The following is a 26,022-nucleotide window of genomic DNA, read 5'->3' on the forward strand; positions in this document are numbered from 1 at the left end:
GTGTGCCGTGGATAAATACTGTAGTATGTAACCCTTTCTCTCAAAGGTTTTTATGATTCATACCATTGTAATTTTTGAAGTTTGGAGAAATACCATTATTCTTTGCCTATTTTGAAGCGTACCATTATAATTCTTCGTTTCCCACAAGAATGCCACATAATATGTTTTGAGACGTCTTGGACCCACCTGCAGGCATATACGATGACGTATATTTCATTGCAACCCTTCTCCCCTATCACTGATGCATTGGGCCACATGTCATCATTTTCTTCCTCCTCTTCTCATCGTCCCTTGCTAAGCAGCATCCGCAGCCGTCGGTGGTGAGCTGGCGAGCCACCGCCGCGACGGTCACACGACCACGCGGGTGAGTAGAAGATGCAGCAATATGTCAGTCTGGGCCGCGAGCTTCGCCCGACCGTCGACCGCTCGCCCGCGTGCTGCTGTTGCTCGCCATCGACAATGGCGGATGCTGCTCAGCAAGGGAAGATGAGTGGAGGAGGAAGAGGAAGAAGATGACATGTGGGGCTCGGGTGTCAGTGATAAAGGGGGGGGGGGCTTCAATGAAATATACGTCATCGTATACGTCTACAGCTAGGCCCAAGTCATCTCTATATGTATTCTTTGGTATACTTGTAGGAAACGAAAAATTATAACTATATGTTTTAAAATAGGCAAATAGTGACGGCGTTTCTTTCAGCTTCGAAAATTATAATGGTCCTCAATAATAATAAAAAACCTCCTCTCAAAGCATGCACGTATCGTTTCTTAGCAAAACAAGAAAGAGAATCCATATTTATGTCTCTATATAAATATATTTACTATAAAATATATTCACTATTAATTTAATAATAATTATTTTTTATCATAATATCGATATTTCTTATATAACAACAAAACTGGGAGGAGGGAGTATCTCAACTAGTGCAGTGTACGATGAATTTATATAAAACAAAAATAAAAAGGAGCACAAATCCATGTGGCTCTTTTTTTTAATCGGAAGTGGCTCTTTTTTAATCCAAAGTGGCTCGTGTAATTTTTGCATTTTGGTCTCTTTTGAAAACATTTTTTACAAAAAGATCTATGCCAAAACGTTTGCTGAAAATAGACTATTTTTAGGCGTCTTAGAACATGACGCCAAGGTATGAGGGTCGGCGTCGACTGACACGACGCCGAGGTCTTGCCACGTCACGGACAACCCCGGTCGACGGCGACACGGTGGCGCATGGGGTCCGACACGTCGGCGTTGTGTCAGCCAACGCCACAGGCCCAACCTCGGCGCGGTGGGACTACACACCGAGCTATTGGCACCATCCGGCGCGCGGCCCAGGCGGCCCAACAACGCTTCGTGGCCCAATAGCTCGGCGCGGGGTCACTTAACGCCGAGCCACCAGACTCGGCGCGGCCTGACTCAATGCCGAGGTCTAGACTCTTGAAGCCGCGCCGCGGCCCCCTTCTTCTTCCTCCCTCCATTCTGAAAGCTTGCCGCCGTCCTGTACTTGCCTTCCTGTACCGTCAGCTTTGCGAGGCTTGCCGCCGTCCTGGAGGTGCGCACACTACAATGTCAGGGTGCATCACACTGTTGCAGGTAATAAAGCAAAGTTGTACAAGTTTCCACTACAATTCAATGTTTTTTCTTAACAAAAGTGATTAACATGCAAGTTTCCACTCTTTTTTGCAGATTTGGATGTGGGAGAGGCTTCCAGTTGGGAGATCGCATCAGCTTGATCCCCCACAACCTTGGTTTCCTCAAGGAGACGCAGTTGTCGCCCCTACTGTGGCACACCTCTACGAGCGAGCCCACGGAACCTACCACGTGTCACGCCATGCGTACATCAGCTTCACCAACGAGCTGGACACCCTTTTGCCACAGCATGTAAGTTTTCCACCCTTTTGGCCTAAACGAGGATATGTGCACAAATTGAGCATCGACTAGTTGATGACGACATTGTGTATAGGTTGAATGGCGCCCATATCGGTGGAGGCAAGTCACGGATCTCAACTTGAGCTCCTTGTGCATGACAGACGAGGACATCTAGATGATGAGGGCCCCCTTATTTGTTTCTATGCAGTGGAGTACCATCTCCCTCACCGTGTAGCACGGCAGTTTGGTAGGCTGCAGCCTTCTCCGCCCGAGGATTTCTCCACCGGTTGATAGCTCCACAAGTACGTAACATGCAATATTTTGTTCGTTTCACATGAATGAATCATTGAGTAGGCCTTCATATTGCCGCTATGGTGTAAAATTTGCAGGTTCAGCAGACAAAAAAAGAAGAAGATCACCAACTGGCAGCTAGAGCACTAGCGCTACATTGATGAGTGGATGTTGATGGAGCAGAACAACATGGGCATCCACACCGTCCATCCTGACAAGCCATTCGATGATTACCTTGTTTGGCTTGGTCAACGAACAAGGCTTCAATTGAGGCCCGCTTGGACGGAGCAAGACATTGCTGACATTGCGAGCGAGGATGAGGGCAACAACCCATATGACCAAGCTACCCGAGAAGGCGGGCAAGTTGAGATCACCCCTACATTAGCCAGAGTTGTAAGTGATACAACTATTTCCATCTCTGAGGTCTTTACTGTGATGGAGACTTAAATTCTTGTTTTTGTTGCATAGAGCATGGAGATAATGAGGACAGTGGCCGAGTAAGGAAGGGCATTGATGATTCCTGTGGGCGATACTGATGAGGCCTCCATGTTACGACAGTGCATTCAGGTAGTCTCCTGTCATTTAGTTGATGTTACATCTTTATATAGTTTTGCGACCAACCCCACTTACTAATAGTGCTTTCAAAATGCAGCGTGCCATGCATCGCCTCCGAAAGGTAGCTGCACGCCTTGGATGTAGACGTGCCCCGGATGTGGCAGTCCCACAACAGCTTGGTGCTGGACCTTCTACTGCACATGTTGGAGGGACTTCATCTTCACATGGTGCACATGTTGGCGGGACTTTTTCTTCACATGGTGCAGCAACTAGTGCAGAGGGTGGTCAAGGACATGGTCCTTATGATGATGAAGGAGAACACTAGGGAGAAGATGATGAAGGACAGGGAGAGTACTATGAGCATGAGTATGATAAGATTGGCATGTCCCAGCTTGAAGATGCACCCCAAGGAACTCAAGGCCCCTCTGGTTCTGGACGTCCACAGAGGACGCTCAGACCAGTGCACAGGTACACTCCAGGTACCTATCCATTTGGGAGGGGAAAGCGTTACGCTCGCCATCCACATTAAGGTACATCTTTTGATATGGTAATCATGATACTTGGCTCAGATTTTAGCAAACACCAAATAGCTACGTGAAGGTAGTCTCATTAATGGTTTCTAACTTAGCTCAATATCCGCTAAAAGTTGTGAAAATGGACTACTGTAGGAAAAAAGAGAGACAAGGAGAAAATGATGGAGCATTAGACAAGGAGCAAGCTAAAAGATCCAAAGACTTCATATGCTATATTTTGTGCATGGACTATGTATGCATTGGACCTTATGTAATGCACTATGTATGGACCTTGTACTATGTTTGGACTATGTTGGATGATTGATGAAGCATATGTATGGACTATGTATGGATGTTGAATGTGTTGAACTATGTTGGATGTTGAATGTGTTGGACCTTATGTATGTATGGATGTTGAATGAATGTGTATGTCGGTGAGGTCATTTGTTATGTGAAATTATGTATGATCATGTATTCTGTCATGTATTCTGTGTATTATGTGTTATGTGTATGCTCAGTTCATTGTTTTTTGGTGAACCTAGGAGCTTGGCGTCAATTGAACACACGCCGAGGGTGGGCACCTCGGTGTTTAGTCAATTGACGCCGACCCCTGGTGCATACTAGAATCCTTTGCCTCGAAGCGACGAGGTGCCCAAGCTTGGCGTTCCATAAATTGACGCCGAGCCGTTAATCTCAGTGTGAAAATATTAAACGTCGAGGTAGGTGTGTGGGCTGACCCGACGACGCCAGTGGCCCAAACGTCAGCGTGGCTCGACTCGGCGCCTAGCTATCTGATCTCGGCGTGGGCTGACTTAGCGCCGAGGTTTGGCCCAAACCTGGCGTGGGCCGTGGTGATCCAAACCCTAGGGTTGGCGTGGGTTGACTCGACGCCGAGCCTCAGCCCAACACTTCACATAAACGGCCGAGCCAAACCCTAGGGTTGGCGTGGGCCGAATCAACGCCATGGTCATCTACCTCAGCGTCGTCCGACTTGATGCTGAGCCTATAAATCATAAAAAAGAAAGAATAAAGTATTAAAGATAGAGGTCTTATAAACCTTTGGTATAGGTTGAAATCATATTTGCATGATTCAAATGAAAAATCGTTCTCAACGATTCCTCTTCTACTAACACGAGTTATACTAATAAGAGTAGACATGCTATATTTATGTTTGTTCCTGCAGGAAAAACTGAAGGTTGGTTCGATTTCAATCCCCTATTTTTAGAGAGAGTCAAATCTTTTTTTCAGTTTGGGAATCAACCATAGTACATGGTAAACTACAATTTATGAAATAGCGAATGCACAACGATTACACTCACATCAAAACTAACAATGGTATGTCGCAAACTAAACCTAGCATGCCTTAGGGGATTGAAAGAAACAAGTGATACAGACATTGCAAAGATACTACGATTACACACTCACATGAAAACTAACAATGGCATGTTGCAAACTAAACCTAGCATGCCTTAGGAGATTGAAAAGAACAACTCATACAAGCATTCCACATTCGGATTGACTAACAAAGGTTGGTCCTAATAATGCACCCACATATTGAACTGAGTTGCGCCTTCCCTATAGTATCCTCCAGTTGATGGTGGCGGTGGCAGTGGCGGTGGAGAAGGAGGCCCGTGCTTCTTATGGTACGGGCACTGGTAGTACGGATTATTGCATAGTGCCTCCTCTGCATCATTGTTGTTGTCGTCGTCTGACTTGTCCCTGTTACCACTTCTAGGGCCATACTCTAGGTCAAAGATGCATCCCTATAGATATGTGATGTACTGTTGATGGGGATAGATAGGAGGAGGGTCGACCCATCTAGTGAAGCCACAGTTATCTAGACAGCTTGAATCCTGAAAACCCATCTACCAATAAGTACTACTACAAACCAAATGCAAATCTAAAAAAGGAGAGAGTTCAAAGGAAATACAAATCCTCGCGGGCATCTGAAAAAACGACGGCCTCCATCATCATAGTCGTTGTACATCTGCACAACGCAATCCAAATCGTGGCGGCATTTTGGCCAATCTTCAATGCGCTTGTCGTATGATCTAAGAGGTCTCTCATAGGTGAAGTCACTCTTCTTCTCTAAAGGAAATTCCTCTATTGGTTCTTCAAAAGAATCAGGACCCAGAGAACCCTCCCACACAATCAGAGGTCCCTTCCTCACCCCCTTTCCTCTCCCTCCGCCGAAACCCTTTCCACTCGAGGAACCTCCGCTCGACATTTGCTAAAACTAAACCAGAAAACAAGTTGTGTGGATATGGAGCAAGCATGGAGCACTATATATAGAGATGAATGCAGGTTCACCATGAATGCTATTTGACAAAAAACTTGTGTGTACTCATTTATTGAATCTGCAAAGGCTAGATGCTTCATCTGAAAAGCCTACAACCATGACTGGTCATTTCATCTAAAAAGGCTACACCTGTGTTTTGTCACTTCATCTAAATGCAGTACATCACTCTGATATTAATTCATTGCGTATACGGATACAACAGTAAATGAATCTAGGCTTTTCAGTGAGTTTTCAAATAGACTTTTCATTGACTGCAACAGTACTTGTAGCCCTTTCAGTGACTGCAACAGCACAAGTAGCCTTTTCAGTGATACAAACAGTAGCACTACAGTCCTAGGATAGTTAACGAAGTACAGGGCATAAGACCATCTGAAATAAAAGCATAGTGCATTACAACATAATAAAAAAAAGTCCAGGGAATAAGTTCATCTGAAATAAAAGCAGAGTGCATTACAACATAGTAAAAAAAGTCCAGGGCTACACGACATCGCTCATAAATAAACCAAATACCTACTGAGTGCAATGAGACCACTTTCCCTTCCTCTGGGCATCGGGATTCTCCTCCATCGCTACCTTCACTCGGCGCACACGCTCAAGCTTCTTCTCCCTCTCCGCCCTGTACACAGCAACACGCCTCCTTTCCTCCTCTTTCTTATGCTCCTTTTCTATAGCCTCCTGTCTGCATCTCTGCTCAAACCTCTCCTTAACCTCTACATCCTACTCCTTCAGGCCTTCTAGATGCTGCTTGTTCGACTCCTTGATCTCAGTGTCAATCCACTGCTCAAAGTCACATAGTGGTGGAACGGTCTGCAAGAAAAACAAATTGTTACAAAATAAATAAATAAGCAATACTTAATATCACAAGAAAATTAATTAACACATAATAAAAATTCCTCACAATCGATGCACGGCGCTGTTGCTTTGTAGGTTTCCATGTATAATTGGGACACATCCAGTACCTCTGTCTATATGTTTCCTCATCTTCAGAGATGTCTACCTTGCAAGGATCACCACAAAAGCACATGGGTCGAGAAACACCTTCAGGGAGAGGCTTTAGGTCATAGGGATTTGCCCTCTGGCGACCATAGCTACAATTGAAAGAATTTAGTCATATTAACGGAGAACCAAACCTAAACCTAGGGTTTTCTATTTGTTGCACAAATAATGAATAAATATTGGGATTACCTTGGAATACGAGCTTTACCATGCCTTGGCATCCTAACATTACATAGAAAAAAAATCAATCCAAAGTACCTTGCAACGAATGTAAAGTTACTAACACTAAATCACCATACCTCCTAAATAAGCTTTTCATTACAAACCCTAAGCAAATTTGAATCCCAACAAACACAAAATTTAACTCAATGATTATAAACTAGAACATATACAACAACAACAACCATACATTTGGGTCATTCAATCATTTGAACCACCATACATTGCACGAATGACATGAACATGAACCAAACCTATAATGCCAAGTTAAAAAAAACACAAACAACCGAATCTAAATGGATGAAATGAAAGAGAGGAAAGAGGAGTACCTTGGCAAAACGTTCAAGTCATAAAAAATTGAAATCTAATGACCAACAAATAACTAAAATACATACTAACCCTAATGACCAACAAATAACTAACCCTAATGACACCTACAATAAACAAAGAACCCTAATGACCAAAATAACTAGAAACCAAACTAACCTAACATGTTCAGCATATAAAACAGTTAAACAACAATGCACTCAATTAACCTAAGCCATACATTTTGCAAATGCAAATACACATATACCAAAACACCATACACCCATGATTCCATATGATTAGAGACAATGCAAGCACATCTACGCGGATAGATTAGAGGAGGGGAGGAACCATTACCTCGAGGAAGCTTTGGGAGACGAGATCCGAGCACCTAGGGGCGCATTTGGGGGCTAGGGTTTCGTGGGGGCCGTGGGGGGAGAAGGGAGACAGAGAGCCGGCGCTTTCAGAATGGAGGGAGGAAGAAGAAGGGGGCCGCGGCGCGGCTTCAAGAGTCCAGACCTCGGCGTTGAGTCGGGCCGCGCCGAGTCTGGTGGCTCGGCGTTAAGTGACCCCGCGCCGAGCTATTGGGCCACGAAGCGTTGTTGGACCGCCTGGGCCGCGCGCCGGATGGTGCCAATAGCTCGGCGTGTAGTCCCACTGCGCCGAGGTTGGGCCTGTGGCGTTGGCTGACACAACGCCGACGTGTCGGACCCCATGCGCCACCGTGTCGCCGTCGACCGGGGTCGTCCGTGACGTGGCAAGACCTCGGCGTCGTGTCAGTCGACGCCGACCCTCATACCTTGGCGTCGTGTTCTAAGACGCCTAAAAATGGTCTATTTTTAGCAAACATTTTGACATGGGTCTTTTTATAAAAAAATATTTTCAAAAGAGACCAAAATGCAAAAATTACGCAAGTGGCTCTGGACTGGAAAGAAATGGAACCATCTAGAGCCTTTTGGAAGCAGCAGCACTCCTCGCGCGATCCCGCAGTTTGACAAGTTTGCCCTCAATTCTGTCCCGGTCCGCCGCTTCGTCTTCTTATAGTTATACCCTCCTGCTGACTGCCCCTGCCCAGCGCATCCTCTCCCCCATCGGCGGTCTTCTCCCAAGTCGTCTAAACCCTAATCCCCAAATCCCCGACGCAGACCCCGCGCACCTGCGTTCACGAGGAGGAAGCATGAGGTACGGCTCGTTGCGATCTTTCCGTAGTTCTTGTTCTTGGATTCATGAGACGTGGTGTGGTTGTTTTTGGTGCTCTTCTGGTTGCGGTGTGTGTGGGACGTGTGATTGTGTGCGAATAACATGGCGCTATTTTGCTCATAGGTTCTCAGAGGGTAGCCTGTTCTAGTTTGTTGGGTAAAATTGACTTGGAGACACGGATGCGCCTCAGAAATCTGTTGTTACTGACTTGTTTAGCGTGGTCGCTAGGAAATCTGAAATATCCATGCTCTTGATGCTTTCAGAGGATCGCCTGTTCTAGTTTGTTGGGTAAAATTGACTTGAAGACACGGATGCGCCTCAGAAATCTGTTGTTACTGACTTGTTTAGCGTGGTCGCTACGAAATCTGAAATTGCCATGCTCTTGATGCTTTCCGTAATCCTACATCTAGCGCTTATGTTTGTGCTTAATACTGCTTCCTTAATTGGGGTGAAATATGAGATGATTGCGTCAAACGGCCAGTAACCTGCAAGTTGCTGGTGTTGGGAGATTCGAATATTCTGTGGTAGCATCTCTTGGTTATGCAGTACCTGCTTAGAGGATGAGATATATATGTTGACGTTTGAGTATGGTTTTGAGGAATTTCATGGGTCCGATTTTGCTTTGCAGTCGCCACCCAATCACTAAGTGGGCACAGAGGTCCGACAGGGTGTTCTTGACGATAGAGCTGCCCGACGCCAAGGATGTGAAGCTGAACTTGAAGCCTGAAGGCCATTTCAACTTCTCGGCAAAGGGCTCAGATGACTTGCCCTATGAGTTTGACCTTGAGCTGTTTGATGCTGTGAATGTGGAGGTTGGTTTACTATTTAACACATGCTTTCTCTTGTGGATGTAGCATTTTTCAAGGTTCTAATTCTATCGGTCTTGCTGTTTGCAGGAGAGCAAAGCAGCTGTTGCCCCAAGGACCATATGCTACCTGATCAAGAAAGCTGAGAGCAAGTGGTGGCCAAGGCTGCTGAAAAAGGAGGGCAAGCCACCTGTGTTCTTGAAGGTTGACTGGGACAAATGGCAGGATGAGGATGATGAGGATGTTGGATGTTAGTATTTCAGTTTTGGTTGATTCTGTTTTTGTTTCCTTGCTACTATTTAGTTTAGCTTGAAGTGACATATTATTCGTAACATTGCAGTTAATGACTTTGGTGGTGATATGGACTTCTCGGTAAGTGTCTAGTGAAAGTTTTTTTGATGATTAAGATGGGAGCAAAGTTTCATGGTGCCTTGTCATTGTAGAAACTGGACATGGGAGGTGCTGATGATGACGATATTGAGGATGATGAAGATGATGTGGTTGAAAGTGCTAACAAAGGTACATCATTCTCCTTGTCATCCCAATTGTTTATTTACTTAAGGGCAGCTGTTCCTAGATTTAGCCATGGATTTACACTATCATGGGGGTACAAACATTCTACTACATATTTGGGTGGTTTGGATACTTGAATAATCTCTTGTTGATAGTTAACTTGTAATCCAGAATATTTCTGAGGGTGTATTGACATAGTAGTAGAAGCTCTTGCAACCTCAGTATGGTTCATGACTCTTTTCAAGTGACATCAACAGTAGCATACAATAGCTCAATAGCTCACATCAGTATCACCCTGTCAGAAAACAATGACGGTTTCTAGAATTTCAATTTTCTTAGGTTGTTGCTACATCTTGATGTTTGGCTGCTAAAATTTTTGACAACGATATCCTTAAATGTTCTGTTGACTGTCGTGGACACCACATTTCAAGCTGCTAGACCCAGTCATTTGACGCATGTTGCTTCTTAGGCAAGACTGTGCTAGTCTTATGTGTTGATTTCTGCACAGTGATGTATGGTCTAAGTATAAGTGTAGTGGTCAAGTGTTGACTTGTTTACTAAACTGATGTGGGGAGTCATATTAGAAGTCCAAATTGTTTTGCTCCTGAAGACCATTTCAGCCTTCACTGGTTCCATTTCTTTGCGTTTTGAAGACATTCTACTCTGGTACTAATCTTGTTTTGCGGATAAAATGCAGATGAAGAAGGTGGTAAGATAGAGGAGAGCAAGGGGGAGGACGCAGCAGCTCCCGCAGCAGCAGCCGCAGAGGAAGTGAAGCCATGAAGAAGCATTTGAGTTTGCTCCATGCCATAGGTGTCTGCGGTATCTAGCTAGGCTAGATGTTCCCTTAGATTTTTGGTGTAAAATCTGGAGGATGAATCACTCACTGCCTATGAAGTAAAGAATACAAAACAGTTGTGCTGTTTTAGTTTTTGGCTGAACCTTGTGAACTGCTGATATGATATTTGGTCAGAGCTTATTTGCATCCATCATGGAACGTGACTCTTGATGCCGCTCGTTAGAAGTCAGAACATGTGATACTGCTTGAACAAGTGTGATGCTGATAGTGTAATGAGACTAGATGAACCGACACTCCGTAAAACTGGATGCAAGTTACCATATCACTATGTCGACCTCCCAGCTCGACTCAAAAATCAACCTAGGTCGGCCAGGAAATTTTAAGGAGTGGCATGCCACCTAATTAATTTTAAGGAGTAGGAGTGGCATGTCACCTAAATAGTTAAATGGCTCCGTTCGGTTTGCTGAAATTTGGCTGAAAAACACTGTTCTGGCTGAAATGTTGTGAGAGAAAAACACTGTTCCGGTTGAAAAAATAAACCGAACAAGCCAGATATAAGATAAGCCGAACGGGGCCTTCAGACATCGACATTTATCTTCATGTCAAAGAAAACTGTTAAGTTCATAAGTTTATAGAGAATATTATTAATTCTACGACACTATTGTGTTACTAAAATATAGCTGATGATGCTTATTTGATGTCATTAGTATTTTTTTTTGTAAAAATTTAGTTAAATTTAAAATTATTTGATTTGATTTGGGTAAAGTTAGAGACTAACAAGTTTCTAAGAAAAATATAGTAACTACTCCCTCCATTTAAACTATACCCTATTTTATCTTTTTATAGATAATTAGTAGCTTTTGTTATACACTTAGATATATGTTATATTTAAATATATATAGTAAAAACTATGTGACAACCTTCGCCTAAAAAAGGTGTATATCTCATCTCCTGAGAAGTCAACCAATTTTAAAATAAATTTGACCAAATATTTTTTTTAAATAATGTAATATATTTTGATGGTAAACATATATAGAGATATAAATATTCGTACTGCTTTTTTATAAATCTAGTTCAATTGGAAATTGATTCTCTTCAAAAACAATATGTGCATTCTTATAGAGACGAATACAGAGGAGGGAGTATCTATCTATCTATCTAATTTCTCCGGTGGGCGTTATTATTGAGGCGAAGACAGAGGAGGGAGTATATATCTATATTTAATTCTCCAAAAACGATATGCATGTTCTTATCGAGACGAAGACAACGGATATAATATCTATCTGTATCTATATCTATACCTAATTTCTCCAAAAATGATATACATGTTCTTATCGAGAAGAAGACAAAGGAGGTAGATAAAGATATAGATATAGATAGATGCTCCCTTCGTTCTAAAATAAATGCACCTCTCACGATTTGAGGAGTCAACCAATATCAAGTTTGACTAAATTTATAAAAAAAAATGGTATCAGTATTTGTATCTCTAAATAAATTTATCATAAAAATATATGACGTGGTTAACAAATAATGTCTATTTAGTATCGTAAACATTAATATATTTTTATATATTTTTTGGGTCAAATTTAGAATTAATTACTCATCGAAGTGAACACTTATTTTAAAATTGAGGGAGTAATATTAAAGAGTGAATTGATTCTTCCAGACCAGCTTTTTTACTTCCCAAAGGCGCCTCGCCGTCTGTTCTGTATGTGACCCGAACTCAGAGACCATAGTCATACAAGTCAGAACAACTCATATCCCACAATGATACGAAGTCCGATTTTAAAACATATTGGTTTCGTTGCAAAGTACCGATAACACTAGAAGACACCGTTGGGAAACTGTTGGCGCTGACACCCCCTACTTGGCTACTTGATCGCTGACGTTGGACATGGTTGGCATAAGAATGGCACAACCGGAAAGAGGCATCTTCGTTATGGACAAATGGAAAGGTCAAGGCGGATTCTAACTGTTCCCAGGTAGGCCGAGGCAGATCGATCGGCCGATATGCTTGCTGTTTCTTCTGAAATCCAAAGCCCGTCGCCCGTCGCCCGTCGGAAAGCTGTGCCGGCAACCCCAACTTGTGTGCAGCCTGGGCATAAGCATGCCCAAGCAGTGCAGCCAGCTGTTCGAGCTTTGATCGACATAGTACTTGTGAAACCTTGGGACCAGTACCGGAACTGAAAGTCCGCAAGAACTCATTCTGAGCCCAGCTTTGTTCTCCAGTCCAAGAAATTAGGAGGTGTTTGATTTGAGAAATATGGTAGTCCTACACCTCTTTTTTTTATTTGATTTGTGAAACAGAATAAGTTCATCCAGCACCACTTCATTTCCTAAGCATTTGGACCACCAAATTTAAAATTGGACTCACGATGCACCACCTTATCCGGTATGAGTTGGCTCCTCAAACTAAACACCATATTTAATGCTTTGACAGATTGCAAGGCCAGACACAACACCATCAGATCTTCAGAAGATAAAGAACGCCAACAACAGAATTTTGTATGGAGATTCATTTGTTGGTAACTCAGTTCTGCTGCAAACACTTGCTCCTGTCAAAACACTTCGCGGATACAGCTGACCATGGTTCACTCAATGTTTCCCATTTAATCACAACAGCTCCTATGATAGATACCTCAACAAATGTCGATACAGATGCACAGACAACTAACTATGAAGCACAGACAGACCACGCCTAGAGTGAAGATTGACACTTCTATGCACTGGCTCAGCTGTCAGGTAGTCTCATATTAAGCACTTCTGGTGGTGGCCTAAGAGTGCAAACCATTTCTCTGGTCTTCCCGAAATAAACCTGCCAACAGAATGATATTGCATGCAGCTAAGGAATTGGCAAGTTGCAAATGACGCCGGCAACTTTGGAAGATCTCAATATTCGCCATAATCATTGTCAATGCGAAACTGTTACCTGGTCCAGTGAATTTCTCAGCTTCCCCTCCATTTCTTCTATCATTTTCCCCATATTAACAAGGTGTCCATCAGCTACAGCAAGGGTCATACTCATCTGCAAATAGAAACAGATAGTTGTCACATTAGCTTCTTCCAATTGTCTATAGACCTCGGTAAGGTTTCTAATCAAAGAAGTAATGCCCTACATAATGCTTATTTAGTTCAGAAACAGATTATCATATCCTAGTTTGGTAGTTCCTAAACAATTGAAAAGTTGCTAATTATTTTTGCTTAGCACATGCTATCTTGTTTCTACTGGCCTTCTAGGCTTTACTAAACTGCAAGTAACTTAGCAGTTCATTTGTTTGAACTTCGAAGTATACATTTCTTTGTTAGTTCATAATAGCTAGCCTACAAATTCAAAAAAATCAGTGCGCATTGTTAAGTGCACAAAGTCTCAGACCTATTAAATAAACAAGAGCAGTGGAAAATAGGGATGCCAGTTAGTTGTGCACCTAATTAGAAGTAAGACACCTTAATTAAAACGGTGCCCATGGTATGGAAAACATTTAACACTAGATGGACTAAGAAGAGAACAAAAGTGGGAGACAGAACCTGTCGTCTAATCGATCCAGACAAGTTGAAGGTTCCAGACTGCTTGCTGTCTGTTGTCAATGAGAGCATCACAGTGCTGTTCAAGCAGTAATGTGCCGCTCCTTCTTCTTCAGGACCAACCTATTAACATCAAACAAGTGTTTAACTCTTACACCAAAACCTAACAAAACAGCAACACCAGGAGACAGGAAATGAGCCAAAAAAAAATAACTATTTGCCAGCAAAGGTTCACACGAGGAAAACAGATAGTCTAATAATTGGTTATTTATAAGCAAGGCTTCCATGAGTTACCTGAATAATATGAATAGCATCCCATGAACCAATCTGCATGTACCCTCTTTTTCCTTGTCCGTCTGAAACAACCAATAAGAAATTCAAGTAAAATGAGGTTTAACCTAATTTGAAAACTATATCACTTCAGGCATTTGTGTAGACCTTTCTTAATTAAGAAGCATGCGATAAACCCATTATCTTCATCCTCCCAAATGTAAACAGATGAGATGCCACCTTCATAGTACCTAATAGTTAACGGGAGACCTTGTTACTTGTTTTACATCCACATGATAGATATCATCAATAGATACTAAACTAAGGATCATGCTGATCATAGCCTTCTTTCATATTGCATTTACTCAGCACTGCTGCTTTAAGGAGACAGCAACATGTAACACGAATCTTACTGGTCACGATACACTGAGAAAACTTCATTTGCCTCAACCTCAAGATTCCTCATCTCTTGAGAAGGAACTGTCCCGTCTTCCAAAGGGGGATCATATTTGTTTGACCAAGGAGATCTGCAAACCGACCACACAATCAGAAAATGGCAAAACAAAAGAGACCCACAAGATTTGAAGTCTGCCCTACTAGCCAACTGAATCAGAGTCGTCGTTTTTATGTTGATATAAATACTGAATCAGACTCATTAAAGCATCCATGGATCTGGCTCTCTGCACAAATTTAATTGATTGGGAATTCCCGACAGCTTTAGTTCTGAAATAAGGGATCCTTCAAAAAGGATTTGAAGTTCTGTCGTGGGGTCATGTTTACTCATTCAGATCAGGCACTGCAATGAGCCTTTTTGCGACATGTGCTACAAAATAAAGATAGTCCAGTCTAACTAATGCCCCCCAACCTTCGAATGCTAATGGAGAACAAGAACATGAATAAAATGTAAATGTAATCATGGGGGGAATCTTGATTCTGACCTGTAGGAGTCAGCGTCACGGTTATATTCGCATAGAATGTATTCCTTCAGGCTCTCCTTATCCATGCAAACCTGAAAAACAATAAACCAATTGACCTTGTGTATCAGTAAGGGGATGGAAGCACATAGATGAGAGAGAAGCAAACATAATTGAAGAATCTAACTGCACGCGATAGGGAAGCTCATTCGGCGGGCAGCATAATTCGGATTCGGTGCCACTGAAACGTGTAAAAATGGGTTTGGACCAGCGCGATTCTACCTGACCTGTGACCTCGATTCAGACGAACCCATGCCAAGTACAGGTGCAAAGGCAAGAAACGCGCATTTACCAAGAAACCCACTCACGGGCACGGCGGAGGGTCCGATTCCCGCGAGCGATTCGAGACGAAGGAAGCAAATGCGTTGGAGCAGTTTAATCCCTATCCGAACCAGAGGACGCACCGGGACGGCGGTGGAGGAATACCTGGAGCGGGAGGTCGACCTGGGAGAGGAGGTCGAGGGAGTGATCGGGAAGGAGGGAGAGCAGCGCGTTGAGCGCCGTCTCCGCGCTCCGTGGCGGCATCCGCCGCATCAGATCCATCGCCGCCTCCATGCGAACGGCTCTCTGCTCGCCTTATTCTTCTTCCTGCCCACCACCCTCCTCTCGTAGATCCCTCGTTAATTTCTTCCCTTCTCCTCCTGCTCCTCCTGCTGCTACGACGTCGTCGTCTTCCTCCCCACTCGCTTCGGTTTCGGTGATTGGTTGCCGGAACAGGGCGTCGGAAGGGGCATCCTGCATCCCTCCGTATACTTGCGTCCTGGTTGTCCGGCTCACACCTTTTACATGCATCTTTTCATTCGTTTACCCTTCTTCAACCCGTATGTCTTTATCTTCTGGATTTCTCCTTCCCTCATGGTACAGGATGACTTAGATTCAACCAGGATACAGACAAAAAAAAAAACTAATATATGCATGCACAATCTCGTCTAGTACTAGACCACTAATAATAAAGACAACCAAACACGACCACTTACACAAGGTCAACCTAGCTTCTTTGGTCCTGCATCTTACACAAGGTCAGCCTACCTTCTTTAGTCCTGCATAGTCTGACCATCCTGCATCCTGGCTCATGGTTTGGTTTACGACCAATCACGCCCCAATCACGCCCTTGGTCGTCCCTCAACCAGCTGCTCCTGTGGCTCTCCGATGGTCTTTCCATTTCAGTCTCTTTTGTTATCTTTCTTGGATCCCTCTCTAATCTCTGTTTGCTGCTCATGTCACCAAACTGCGTTTTTTTTACGGTTTAAGATAGGACTACAGGACATGGTAGCCAAGCCCCACTACGGCCTACCATCAACCATTTCTCTATTTAAAAAAAAAAAAAGAGCTACAAATTCACGTCAAGAAGAGTCCAAATTTGAGCGATGTGCTGATATAGACATGTATAAGCTCAGTATCGTAACCCAAAAGAAAAACAAATCATACAGTACTTTGATGATATCATAGAAATACTAGGACAATGTAGTCAGACTGGACAGCATAAGTGACACATAGCTTTATTGCAGAAACCCCCTAAAACCGGGTACTCTCCTGTCATTTGATTTGCTGTAAAACTCTGCAGAGTACATAGGCGTTACTACACTACAGCACTTGTCCCATTTGATTTGCTGCCCGTGGGAACAAGAAAAATGCAAGGCTCAGCAATCCCGGAGCACGAGTACCAACAGATAGCATCAACAACCACATGACACCTACCAGCGCAAAATAAAGCTTTGCCATCATCTTGTAGCAACGACAGTCACCACAATGAATGGGATGCCCTGGAAGCAAGGAAAGGATGGATGGCCACTTGGGAAACCAAATGATTCTGGCTCAAAGTAACGTGCATTCGTTGTAACATAAGGAACGCTGCTTAAATGCGAATGCAAGTAACCTAAATAATCCAGCTGGAAATACAGAACTCACATGAAATGTTTCTTATATAGCTTCTCATTTACTAAAACTTAAGAGGGCTTTGCCGCCCCCTCTTTGCAAGGGATGCTTAGTACAGTTTTGGTACACCAGCATGTGAGAACAAAATTACATGGTTCCTAGACTATTTTACAAAGAACTCAGGAAAAAGCACAACGCACTTGCACTATTTTGAAAGAGAATTGCACAACATGACAATACGCGAAATGTGGGGCTTCATATGTTTTAGTCTGTATATATGTTCTACATTCTAATTGCTGACGTCTAGAACAGCTAATAATCTAAGATAGGCAGCACGCTCTAGCACCTCACAAAATGGTGAAATCCAATCAGCTCACGTTTCCTGATAGTTTCCATCTCCACATGTTAACAGATCCAATTCTGCCATCAAACCATGCACATCATAAACCTGCCAAGCTTAAGAAGCGAAGACTGGCATAAAGAGATTGCCTCCTAAAATAGCAAAGTATTTATGGAAAAACAAATGCATGGCTCCAGAGTGAATAAAATAGTAAAATTATCAGAGCATACATGTAGGCTTTTGGTTGTGGCAGAATTTGCACTAAGAAGCACAAATCTTCTACAGTTCCATCAGTTCTCTTCAAAGTATTGGTGTAACAATTCAAAACAGATGCTCTACTTGAGATTATCAGCCAGCTTCGTTTTGACTTTTGATATACGTTCCTCATAAGAAGCTGAAATAAGAAAATCAGGAAACATTTGTTTCAGATGTACCAAGAGAAAATGTTAAAACTAAGCGTTGCATTGGAAGACTGAAAATGTATTGTAGTGTCCTTATATAGGGATGGACATTAGGTGCACATGCACAATGGGCTAAATTTATGGTTAGTATTGGCCACCAACAGTCAAATATACTGTCAGAATATTCAAGATGATAGTGGAAACTGATGGTCCCACATAAAGCATTGGTTTCTCCATATAGAAACAAAATGACAAGAGAAATATTCTGCATATTCAGCCCATAAAAAGATCACAAACTTACGCTCTGTTTGTCGTGACAGGACAGGAATATGGTTCCTCTTCTTCTGAAGCGTTTCTGATGAATTTGGTTCTGCAGTGGCATCTCACTTTTAGATTTTTAGGGTATCAAATAAAACAAAGAAAATATTTGATTCTATGTACCTAGAAAAGGTAAACATGAGGACGCTATGTGAAATATTTCAGCTTGGAGCATATGATGATGATATTCATCGTTTAAGTGCTCAGTCAGAGACCGGCTGGCATCTGAAGTCAAATGATAGTCCATCACAATTGATACCCATACAAAAGACAAAAAATACAGTGAACAAATAATGAAGAAAATACAACAGAGAGTCTAGCTTTATACACAAGAGAACTGAACTGAGAATACTTTTTTCCAAATTTCTTGCTTAAATTTGCTGAAAATATCATGCCATGGTTAAAAGTTTTCTGATACAATTATATTCTGTTGATCCCATTTAAAGCATAAGCAGAAAAAAGAAATGGATTGCCTAGACCTAGCATTTTCAGTTAAATCAAGAACTGGAAGTAAATTATACGGATTTTTTCCCGAATATGCAGGATAGCTGCATATCATTGCATTAAGAAGAAGAAAACATGATAGTTACAAGTTTACAACACACATGCAACACAGCTACACACTAAGACAACTCAACTCAGGTCCTGAGCGAGACCAGCCATAGAGGAAACAAGAAAGAGCGACCCCAACCAAATCGAAGTAAACACTACAAGGCTCAACCAGAAGCATCAAGACGCGCCAAACCCTTTAGCACCCGCTAAACACCATAATGCCCCTCTTCAAGGATTAGACTAAGGACTCGTTGCACACATCGGAGGACTCCATTGAACACACACTCATTACAGTGTTTCCAAAGGATCCAAGCATCCAGTGTGACTAGGGAGTCAAGGCCTTCCTTGGAATTACTAGGAGTCCAGTCACTGGTCCGCATCGAAGTAAAATTATATGATCATGTGAGCAAGTAAGTGACACATCTTGTTTTGAGGACACATTAACATATCAAATAATACTCAATGGCTAAAGAATGATCTCTGAAAGTGATCTCCAAAAGTCTAACAAGACGAACCTGATGAACACATAAAATTGGCTTTATCAAATAGACAATATCGCAAAATCAATGGAAGCTCTGGCGCCATTTTATATTGAGGTTTCCTAGGAGTTTTCGTAATATCCAATAGTGAATCAACTACCTGCGGTAAAATAAGAAAATTAAAAGAGGTAAGAAATCCTTACCAAGCCATGTACAAGCATGGTTTCACCAAAACTACATCACACCCAGTTCTTGCATGGGGTATCGACAGTGCATGGACCTGAGGGAACATGTGATTGACTCTTCGACAAAACGAAGTTTAAGAGGAAATTTTACTTACAGATGGTGACTCAAGGCCTTGACCTATTAGAAATAGCACAGCTACCATGCAGCGAACTTGATGCCACAGGAAAGCAGTACCCTTGATCATCATGGAGCACAGCTCATGATTGTTGGACCTAGAAGATATGAAGCATTTTTACTGGGCATTAGAGGATATTAAAATGCAAAATGAAATGAGTGTTCAAGTACAATGTAAATTTAACCTTCTGTCACATGCAGAAATAGTAAATTCTGTAATGCGCCGCCTGTATTTACTCACATTTGCTGCATCCATCTTACAAAAATTCCTGAAGTCATGCTCTCCAATAAATTTGGATGCAGCTTTTTGCATTTCCTGCTTGCAAATGAAAGTAGCTCAGTAGACATGGACAAGTCTTAACTCATTGGGCAAGTATAAATATCAAGGGTAGTGTAAGTACCAATATATCCAAGTCCCCCTTCCAAAATAAGTATTTATATTCTCGGCTCAAACAGGTGAATCTGCAAAATAGCAGTGGGAGAAAAAATCAAGTGCCAATCAGCAACCACAGAGTAACATCATATAACTGGACATGATAACCTGATCACAAAAAGATGGAGCACTTTATCTCCTTAGGATTAACACTTGTAAATAGATATATCATATATGCTTGTTTGCAAAACAGTACATTTATCCTTGCAAGAAGAAAGAACAATATAAAACATGGAACATAGCTAACCTTGCATCAAAACCTGCTGGAACAGGACACCAACCTAGTACACGTATATCTCTTGGAAGAATTCTATTCAATACCTTCACATAATCAATTTCTGTGGACAAAAATCTTAGTGTGACAGAAAATAATTGCAAGTGAAGCTAAGATGCAATTGAGACATCTGCTAGGAAAATATGATACTAGGACAGGAGCAAACAAAATGCATTTGATAGGGGAAGATCGAGGTTTTCCCCTTAGCAAGATAGCAAGTTGTTTAAGAAACAAATCATATCATTACTCATGTCACTCCTTGGTGTCTACAACACCACTAAGGGAATACAAGGCAGAAGCATACCAGATCTTTCATCTAACATGTCCCCTCCAACATCCTTTATGTTCGATCGCAGATATAAGGAAATCACCTGCATGTTGGAAAAGAGGTAAAATATCTCTTTAATGCACAATGCCCACTCCAGAATCCAGATAACTCCATTTCAGCACTTTTTTTTTTAACGCTATGGCAGGAGCTCTGCCTTTCAATTTAGAAGAAACAGAATTGACCCAGTTTATAAGGGAAACCATCGGCGAAAAACCTAAACCATTTCAGCACACCACCAAATAAAAAATTATAGAATACAAAATGAAACAATTTCCAGCAGAGTGCATACAGTCAACATTCTGTAAATCCCATACTAATTATATTCTTTATAAAAAAAAGCTTCTACAATGTGGTACATAAAAATGTTTCATACAAGTTTGAAACCTGTTAAAGACTACCCATGTGAAGGGGAAAATAAAAAAAGGGAAAGTTTTTTTATCTGGATTTACCAAGTTACATAGTGATCACTTCTATAATCAGTAGCAACAAGTATTGGTTCAATAGGCATGATTCTTGTGACCATGTTGTCAACACTCGAAAGTTGTATTTTTAGCACTAAAAACAGACACAAGCATTACTTCAGAAATCAGAACACATATAAGCCCTGACAGGTGCTCCCAATAGCATGAAAACCAGAGACAAAGGATTGCTCCAGAATACCTGGGAGTTTTGAAAAGTGTTCTTTATATAGCATTAAAGTCAGTACCAAGTATTACTCCAAAATACATAAAAGCTAAGACCATGATTTACAAGTATAAAGAAGCATATAATCAAACAGGCTTCATTAGACTCTGGCATTTGAGTTACTCGCCAGAATAACAGGGATTCTGCAGCTACCTGTCCAGTAGCAGAAACTCCTTTGTCAGTTCTTCCACACCTCGAATAGCATGCTTCTTTCCTACTGCCAACCATAAGGTTTGCTCTTTCCAGTGCTTTAAATATCTCAGACTGACAAAACAAGAAGATGGAGCTTCTTGAGGAAATGACTTTGAAAATAGCAAAGCAAACAGCTCAACAGGGATATCACCTCAACTGTTGGCTCAATGTTACCTTCAGAAGAAAAACCATAGAATCTGCACAAGAGCAAGCAGAGTCATATGAACAGGGAGAAAAGACAGATCACAAGTAATACAGTTTGAACAAGAACCAGCTAAGAACTGAGCAGATGCCAAGAGAAGGTCAAATATTTTAAGGAAAAATTAAAACATGTTAAAATTAGAGAAGGACATTGGTTTTTTAAAATATTTTATTTGTTTGGGATCAAATGTAAGAAGTGTAGTAAATACATTGAATAACAACAATTGCTTTTAGTACTGACATGAGTACATGACTTGATCAACAAAGACAGTCAGTTTAAGGGGAAAAAAACTCTTGACATGCAGCATTATAGTAGTTTGTTTCCACTGGATCAGAGAGTAGTAGGATTCTAATGAAAGAATTCACCATAAACCACTGGGCCTGTTTGGATCACCTTTTTTGGATTATAGTAATAAGATAAAATAAATCTCTAGGTGATCCAAACACCCTAGATTATGGGTTGGGTTATAATAATCCAATCAACAGACTACTGGAATCCTATAATCTATCGCAAACCTGAGGAGATTATGAGTGCTCAAAAGACCAAATCCTATAATCAAGCACCTATAATCCAAGGATCCAAACAACCCAGATTATTATAATCCCATTCACAATCCAGATTCCAACAATCCATTAGGTGATCCAAACAGGCCCTAAAGAAACGTTTATCAATTCAAAAATTTTGAAAAGAAGAATTCATAGGCAGGCTAAATGAAGTATGCATGCTCTATTCAGAGGATAACACACCTCTGGCCAAAGTACATGACTTTTAGAGCAACTAGTCGCTTTGGGCAGTGACTTAAAATCCCCACATTGCGACCTGTGCATTAAATAAATAAAAAATCAGTAAAATTCTACAGAACAGTTGTAATGTAGTTAATGTTTCCAATAGTCAAGGGGAAAAGGAAAACTAGAGGCGAACCACGGTACGCACATACTGAACATCATGAAAGCAAACATCATTTCTCATAATAATTTTTTTCCCTAAAATAGGTGTATTTAGCACAGTAGTACCTCTTCTTTTATTACTTTTGCCTGAATCATCAGGCAAACCATTGCCCTCTGCATTTCTGTTGCACTGAAGGTCAAAGGCAAACACATTAATCATATAATATAATGCTCACAACAAGATGAACTAGATCAGATAAGAATTTCTTCGATAATATGTACATGTACTTCATTTGCAGTGGATATTACTGTGTGATCAAATGGAAAGCTCAAATCTTTCTCCAAAGGGCCACTTTGATGAAATTTCCCATTATGCTGTGTAGTAATGGATCCAACACTGTCCTCCTATAGAAGAATAAAGTTAGGCAAAGTATCAACAACAAGAACCTCATGGTACAAGATATGCAGTACATTGACTTGCTTATAACAGTGTTGAATCTTGTGCGGATGATGAATCACGCTTTTGAGTTCCACGCATTCATATGAGTATGCATATAACAGTGCTGAGGATTGCCATAAAGATATATCGAAATTCGTTTTCAGATAGTCATGGTAACAGCCAATATTAAGGACAATAATCTAACATAATGATAAAAGAACAGAAACTTTCTATTAGCATGTAAGGAAACAACTAATCCGGTTGTCAAATTGTACAGATATCCCATGGAACAGAAACTTTCTTTTAGCTTTCATTTTCCAGCCAACAAGTAATCGCATGGAATAGTTATTGCAAATTGTACCGATACCTCACACTATATTAGTTATTGCCCTCCAAAAGGTTAAAATGGCATAAGATCGTAAGGAAACAACTAATCCGATTGTCAGATCCCTTGTGTCTATAAGGCTTAAGGAACAAAACCCCTCTAGCATATCTTTGCAGCCGTAAGAGAGTGAAGAGCGTCACCTTGAATCCGCAGGTACAGCTCGAAGCAATCCTGGCCAGCCTCTGGTTCTCTGCCTCCAGCTCCTAGCCACACCCAACCCACAATTTAGGAGGAGAAAAACGTACGGAACTCATGCATGGCAACAATTAGGCGAAGTCGAAGACACATATATAGCAAGCAGAAATCCCAACTGCAGCTAGGGTTCCACACCTGTACGCGCATCCGCAGCGTGGCGACCTCCGCCCGCAGCGCCGCCGCCGTCTCGGGGTCAGGCGCCGCCATGGTAGCCTCGCCCGGTCAGAGGAACCCTTCTTCGCGAGAAAATTGGAAATTTGCCCTCGTGGAGGTGACCTCCGCCCAAATGGCTTCGCTGAAATGGCCTTAAGGTAACGTAATTTTAAGATTTAAATTCACTTTTAATATTTTTCATTCAAAATTTTAGTCTGAACTTATCATTTTGCCCCTGAGCTCATTGACCTCTGCCCTCTCATCTCTCTCTCTCTCGTTCTCTCGCTCGCGGTAACGGCTGAGCACCGCCGCCCTAGGCCGCCCCCACCCCCAGGCCGAGCCTCGCCGCCGCCATCTGCCCCCAAGACAGCTCCCTGCCCCAGGCGAAGGCGGCCCCAGCCAAGCCGCTCGTCCGCGCCAGGCCGCCGTCCCCCGACCGCACGTCACCAGGCGCACCGCGCCTCCCTGCGTCCCATAGTCCAAGATGTGCGCCCGCCTCCGAAGCCTCAGCCACCGCGCCAACTCCAGGTAGGAGCCGCCGCCGCCCCGACACGTCTACGCTAGCCTGCTGGCGCCGCCACGAGCAGGTCCCCGCTCTCCCCATCGCTGGATCTGCAGCCGCTGGTCCTACCCGTCGGGTGCTCTTCCCTAGGCCACCGCCGCACACGCCAGGCTATGGGTGAGGGTTCGTCTAGTTCGTTGTTCATCCCAACGGCTGTCGTTTCTCTGTATCCACTTGGCCCTAGTGGGATCCCTCTGATTCCATGCCAGAATGTGGTGATAAAGTAGTGGAATGCAAATCCTGGAAGAACAACGACAGAATTTTCTTGAAATGCGTAAACTATAATGAATTTGTGAGTATATATTGCTCTATTATTTATTGTCATATACAACTAGATAAACTAGGTACTGTGTCAAGGTTTGGATTAATAAACTATGTTATGTATTGTCATTTCCACATACAGTGATTAATAAACTATGTTATGTATTGTCATTTTCACAGACAGTGAAGAAATGTCCATTCTTTAGGTGGTTGGAAGAGTACAAGAATGTAGTCGTAAAGAAGCTTAAAGAAGATTTGCTAGTTGCAGTGCCATTAGAAGGTCATGGTGAAACTAAATGTCAAGAAGAAACGAAGCTTAAAAGCAAGATTTTTTATGAAGATAGGATCTATATCAAGATGGACAAGCTTATCGATCTGGTCCAGTTGGTGGTGGTGCTCTGTTTAGTCATGACTGTCATAGTTCTTTTAGGTATGGTAGTGCTTATTAGCAAGTGAAGCAAAGATTATGTTCTAGAACTGTGTTGTATTAGTACTGATTAGTTAGCTTTTGCTGCTAGTTGGATGCCAATATGCACAGATGATTTTGTGAACTGCCTATTCATCTGTGATCAATTGGCAACACTAGTTTCAGCTCGTGGCACTAGTTTGATTATTGCAATTAGTGATTGGCTGATTGTAAACAAGAAACTGAAATATATGTTAAATAGGTGTTTGCTATTGTCACATTTTTTTTTTGCCGTTGTCTGGCCTTGTTATCTGAGTTAACCATGGTACTGAATCTACACATGTTCTGTCAACCTAGCTCAGCTTGCAACTTTCTGTTGATCTTGTTGCTTTTTTCCTCGCAAAAAAACAAACTATGCAGCCTTTTGCAGCGTCAGTTTATACACATAAAAAACACAGCATTCATATGTGATCACTTCAGTTTCACGTTCAGCTGTGCTGGAACTGAATTGAAAAAAGGACAGAAAAGCTGGGCGCTGGAACACAGAAATGGGGAAAATCGGCAAGCTGTGTTTGAACTGAATCTATCTCAAGCCTGGTGCACATCATGCCGCTGAACAAAAGCAGCGACTACTGCTGTAGACATGAAGTTGCTGTTGCTGTTGAACCTGAAATTCACACAAAATTTAGAACCTGTGCATATCAAAATGATTGTCAAACCAGCGGTTCAGATCAGGATGATCCTTAAATCTGTAGACTTGCATAAATGGATGCTCGTTGGTTGCATGATGGCTTCTACATATTGCTTTTCTGACAGAAATTTATATGCAGGCGCACCAAATTCGTATCATACTACAGAAAACACTTGCAGGCATCAAAATCTCTATCTGCAAAAATGACTTGCATGCATCAGACCACTTGCCGCAATTCCAGAAATTTTGAAACAATTTTATGATCACAATAACATTCCAGAAATATAGTAGATTTCATAAAGGTTCACACAACACGTAGGTACCATTTACGTTACAACAGTCGGCATTACAATTTCATGATCGAAATACATGTCCACATACATAGGTTGTATATGACAATAAACAACAGGGCAATATATACTCACAAATTCACTGTAGTTTACGCATTTGAAGAAAATTCTACCATTGTTCTTCCAGGATTT

General features: G+C 42.0%; 3 protein-coding genes across 10 annotated transcripts; 1 reads left to right on the top strand and 2 right to left on the bottom strand.

Moving 5' to 3' along the window:
* Positions 1-8,017: 8,017 nt before the first annotated feature.
* LOC136498199 (co-chaperone protein p23-1-like) lies at positions 8,018-10,550 on the top strand. Its single transcript, XM_066494156.1, has 6 exons — positions 8,018-8,221; positions 8,868-9,051; positions 9,136-9,295; positions 9,386-9,417; positions 9,489-9,564; positions 10,256-10,550. Exons 1-6 carry the CDS (start codon positions 8,217-8,219, stop codon positions 10,339-10,341), a joined length of 543 nt encoding a protein of 180 aa, XP_066350253.1. The 5' UTR covers positions 8,018-8,216; the 3' UTR covers positions 10,342-10,550.
* A 1,487-nt stretch (positions 10,551-12,037) lies between these two features.
* LOC136498211 (probable F-actin-capping protein subunit beta) lies at positions 12,038-15,926 on the bottom strand. The gene is made up of 8 exons (XM_066494163.1): positions 15,550-15,926; positions 15,088-15,158; positions 14,563-14,676; positions 14,318-14,400; positions 14,174-14,235; positions 13,883-14,002; positions 13,287-13,382; positions 12,038-13,172 (listed from the first exon to the last, which is right to left on the bottom strand). The coding sequence occupies exons 1-8, from the start codon at positions 15,676-15,678 to the stop codon at positions 13,089-13,091; spliced, it is 759 nt and encodes a 252-aa protein (XP_066350260.1). The 5' UTR covers positions 15,679-15,926; the 3' UTR covers positions 12,038-13,088.
* A 1,101-nt stretch (positions 15,927-17,027) lies between these two features.
* LOC136498221 (uncharacterized) lies at positions 17,028-23,772 on the bottom strand. Of its 8 annotated transcripts, none has more exons than XM_066494191.1 (17): positions 23,603-23,772; positions 23,413-23,475; positions 22,758-22,853; positions 22,575-22,638; positions 22,308-22,380; positions 21,511-21,556; positions 21,321-21,431; positions 20,460-20,526; positions 20,129-20,219; positions 19,850-19,910; positions 19,634-19,764; positions 19,429-19,546; positions 19,125-19,248; positions 18,181-18,282; positions 18,041-18,109; positions 17,569-17,732; positions 17,028-17,454 (listed from the first exon to the last, which is right to left on the bottom strand). In XM_066494191.1, the coding sequence occupies exons 1-16, from the start codon at positions 23,672-23,674 to the stop codon at positions 17,674-17,676; spliced, it is 1,347 nt and encodes a 448-aa protein (XP_066350288.1). In that variant the 5' UTR covers positions 23,675-23,772; the 3' UTR covers positions 17,028-17,454; positions 17,569-17,673. The 8 variants fall into 8 exon arrangements, with proteins under 8 accessions (XP_066350288.1, XP_066350286.1, XP_066350280.1 ...); XM_066494189.1 differs by having other exon boundaries at positions 22,737-22,853; XM_066494183.1 differs by having other exon boundaries at positions 17,028-17,418; positions 22,731-22,853; positions 23,603-23,770.
* Positions 23,773-26,022: the final 2,250 nt, after the last annotated feature.

Source organism: Miscanthus floridulus, chromosome 1 (genome assembly GCF_019320115.1).
Source record: "Miscanthus floridulus cultivar M001 chromosome 1, ASM1932011v1, whole genome shotgun sequence".
Classification (NCBI taxonomy): Eukaryota; Viridiplantae; Streptophyta; class Magnoliopsida; order Poales; family Poaceae; genus Miscanthus; species Miscanthus floridulus.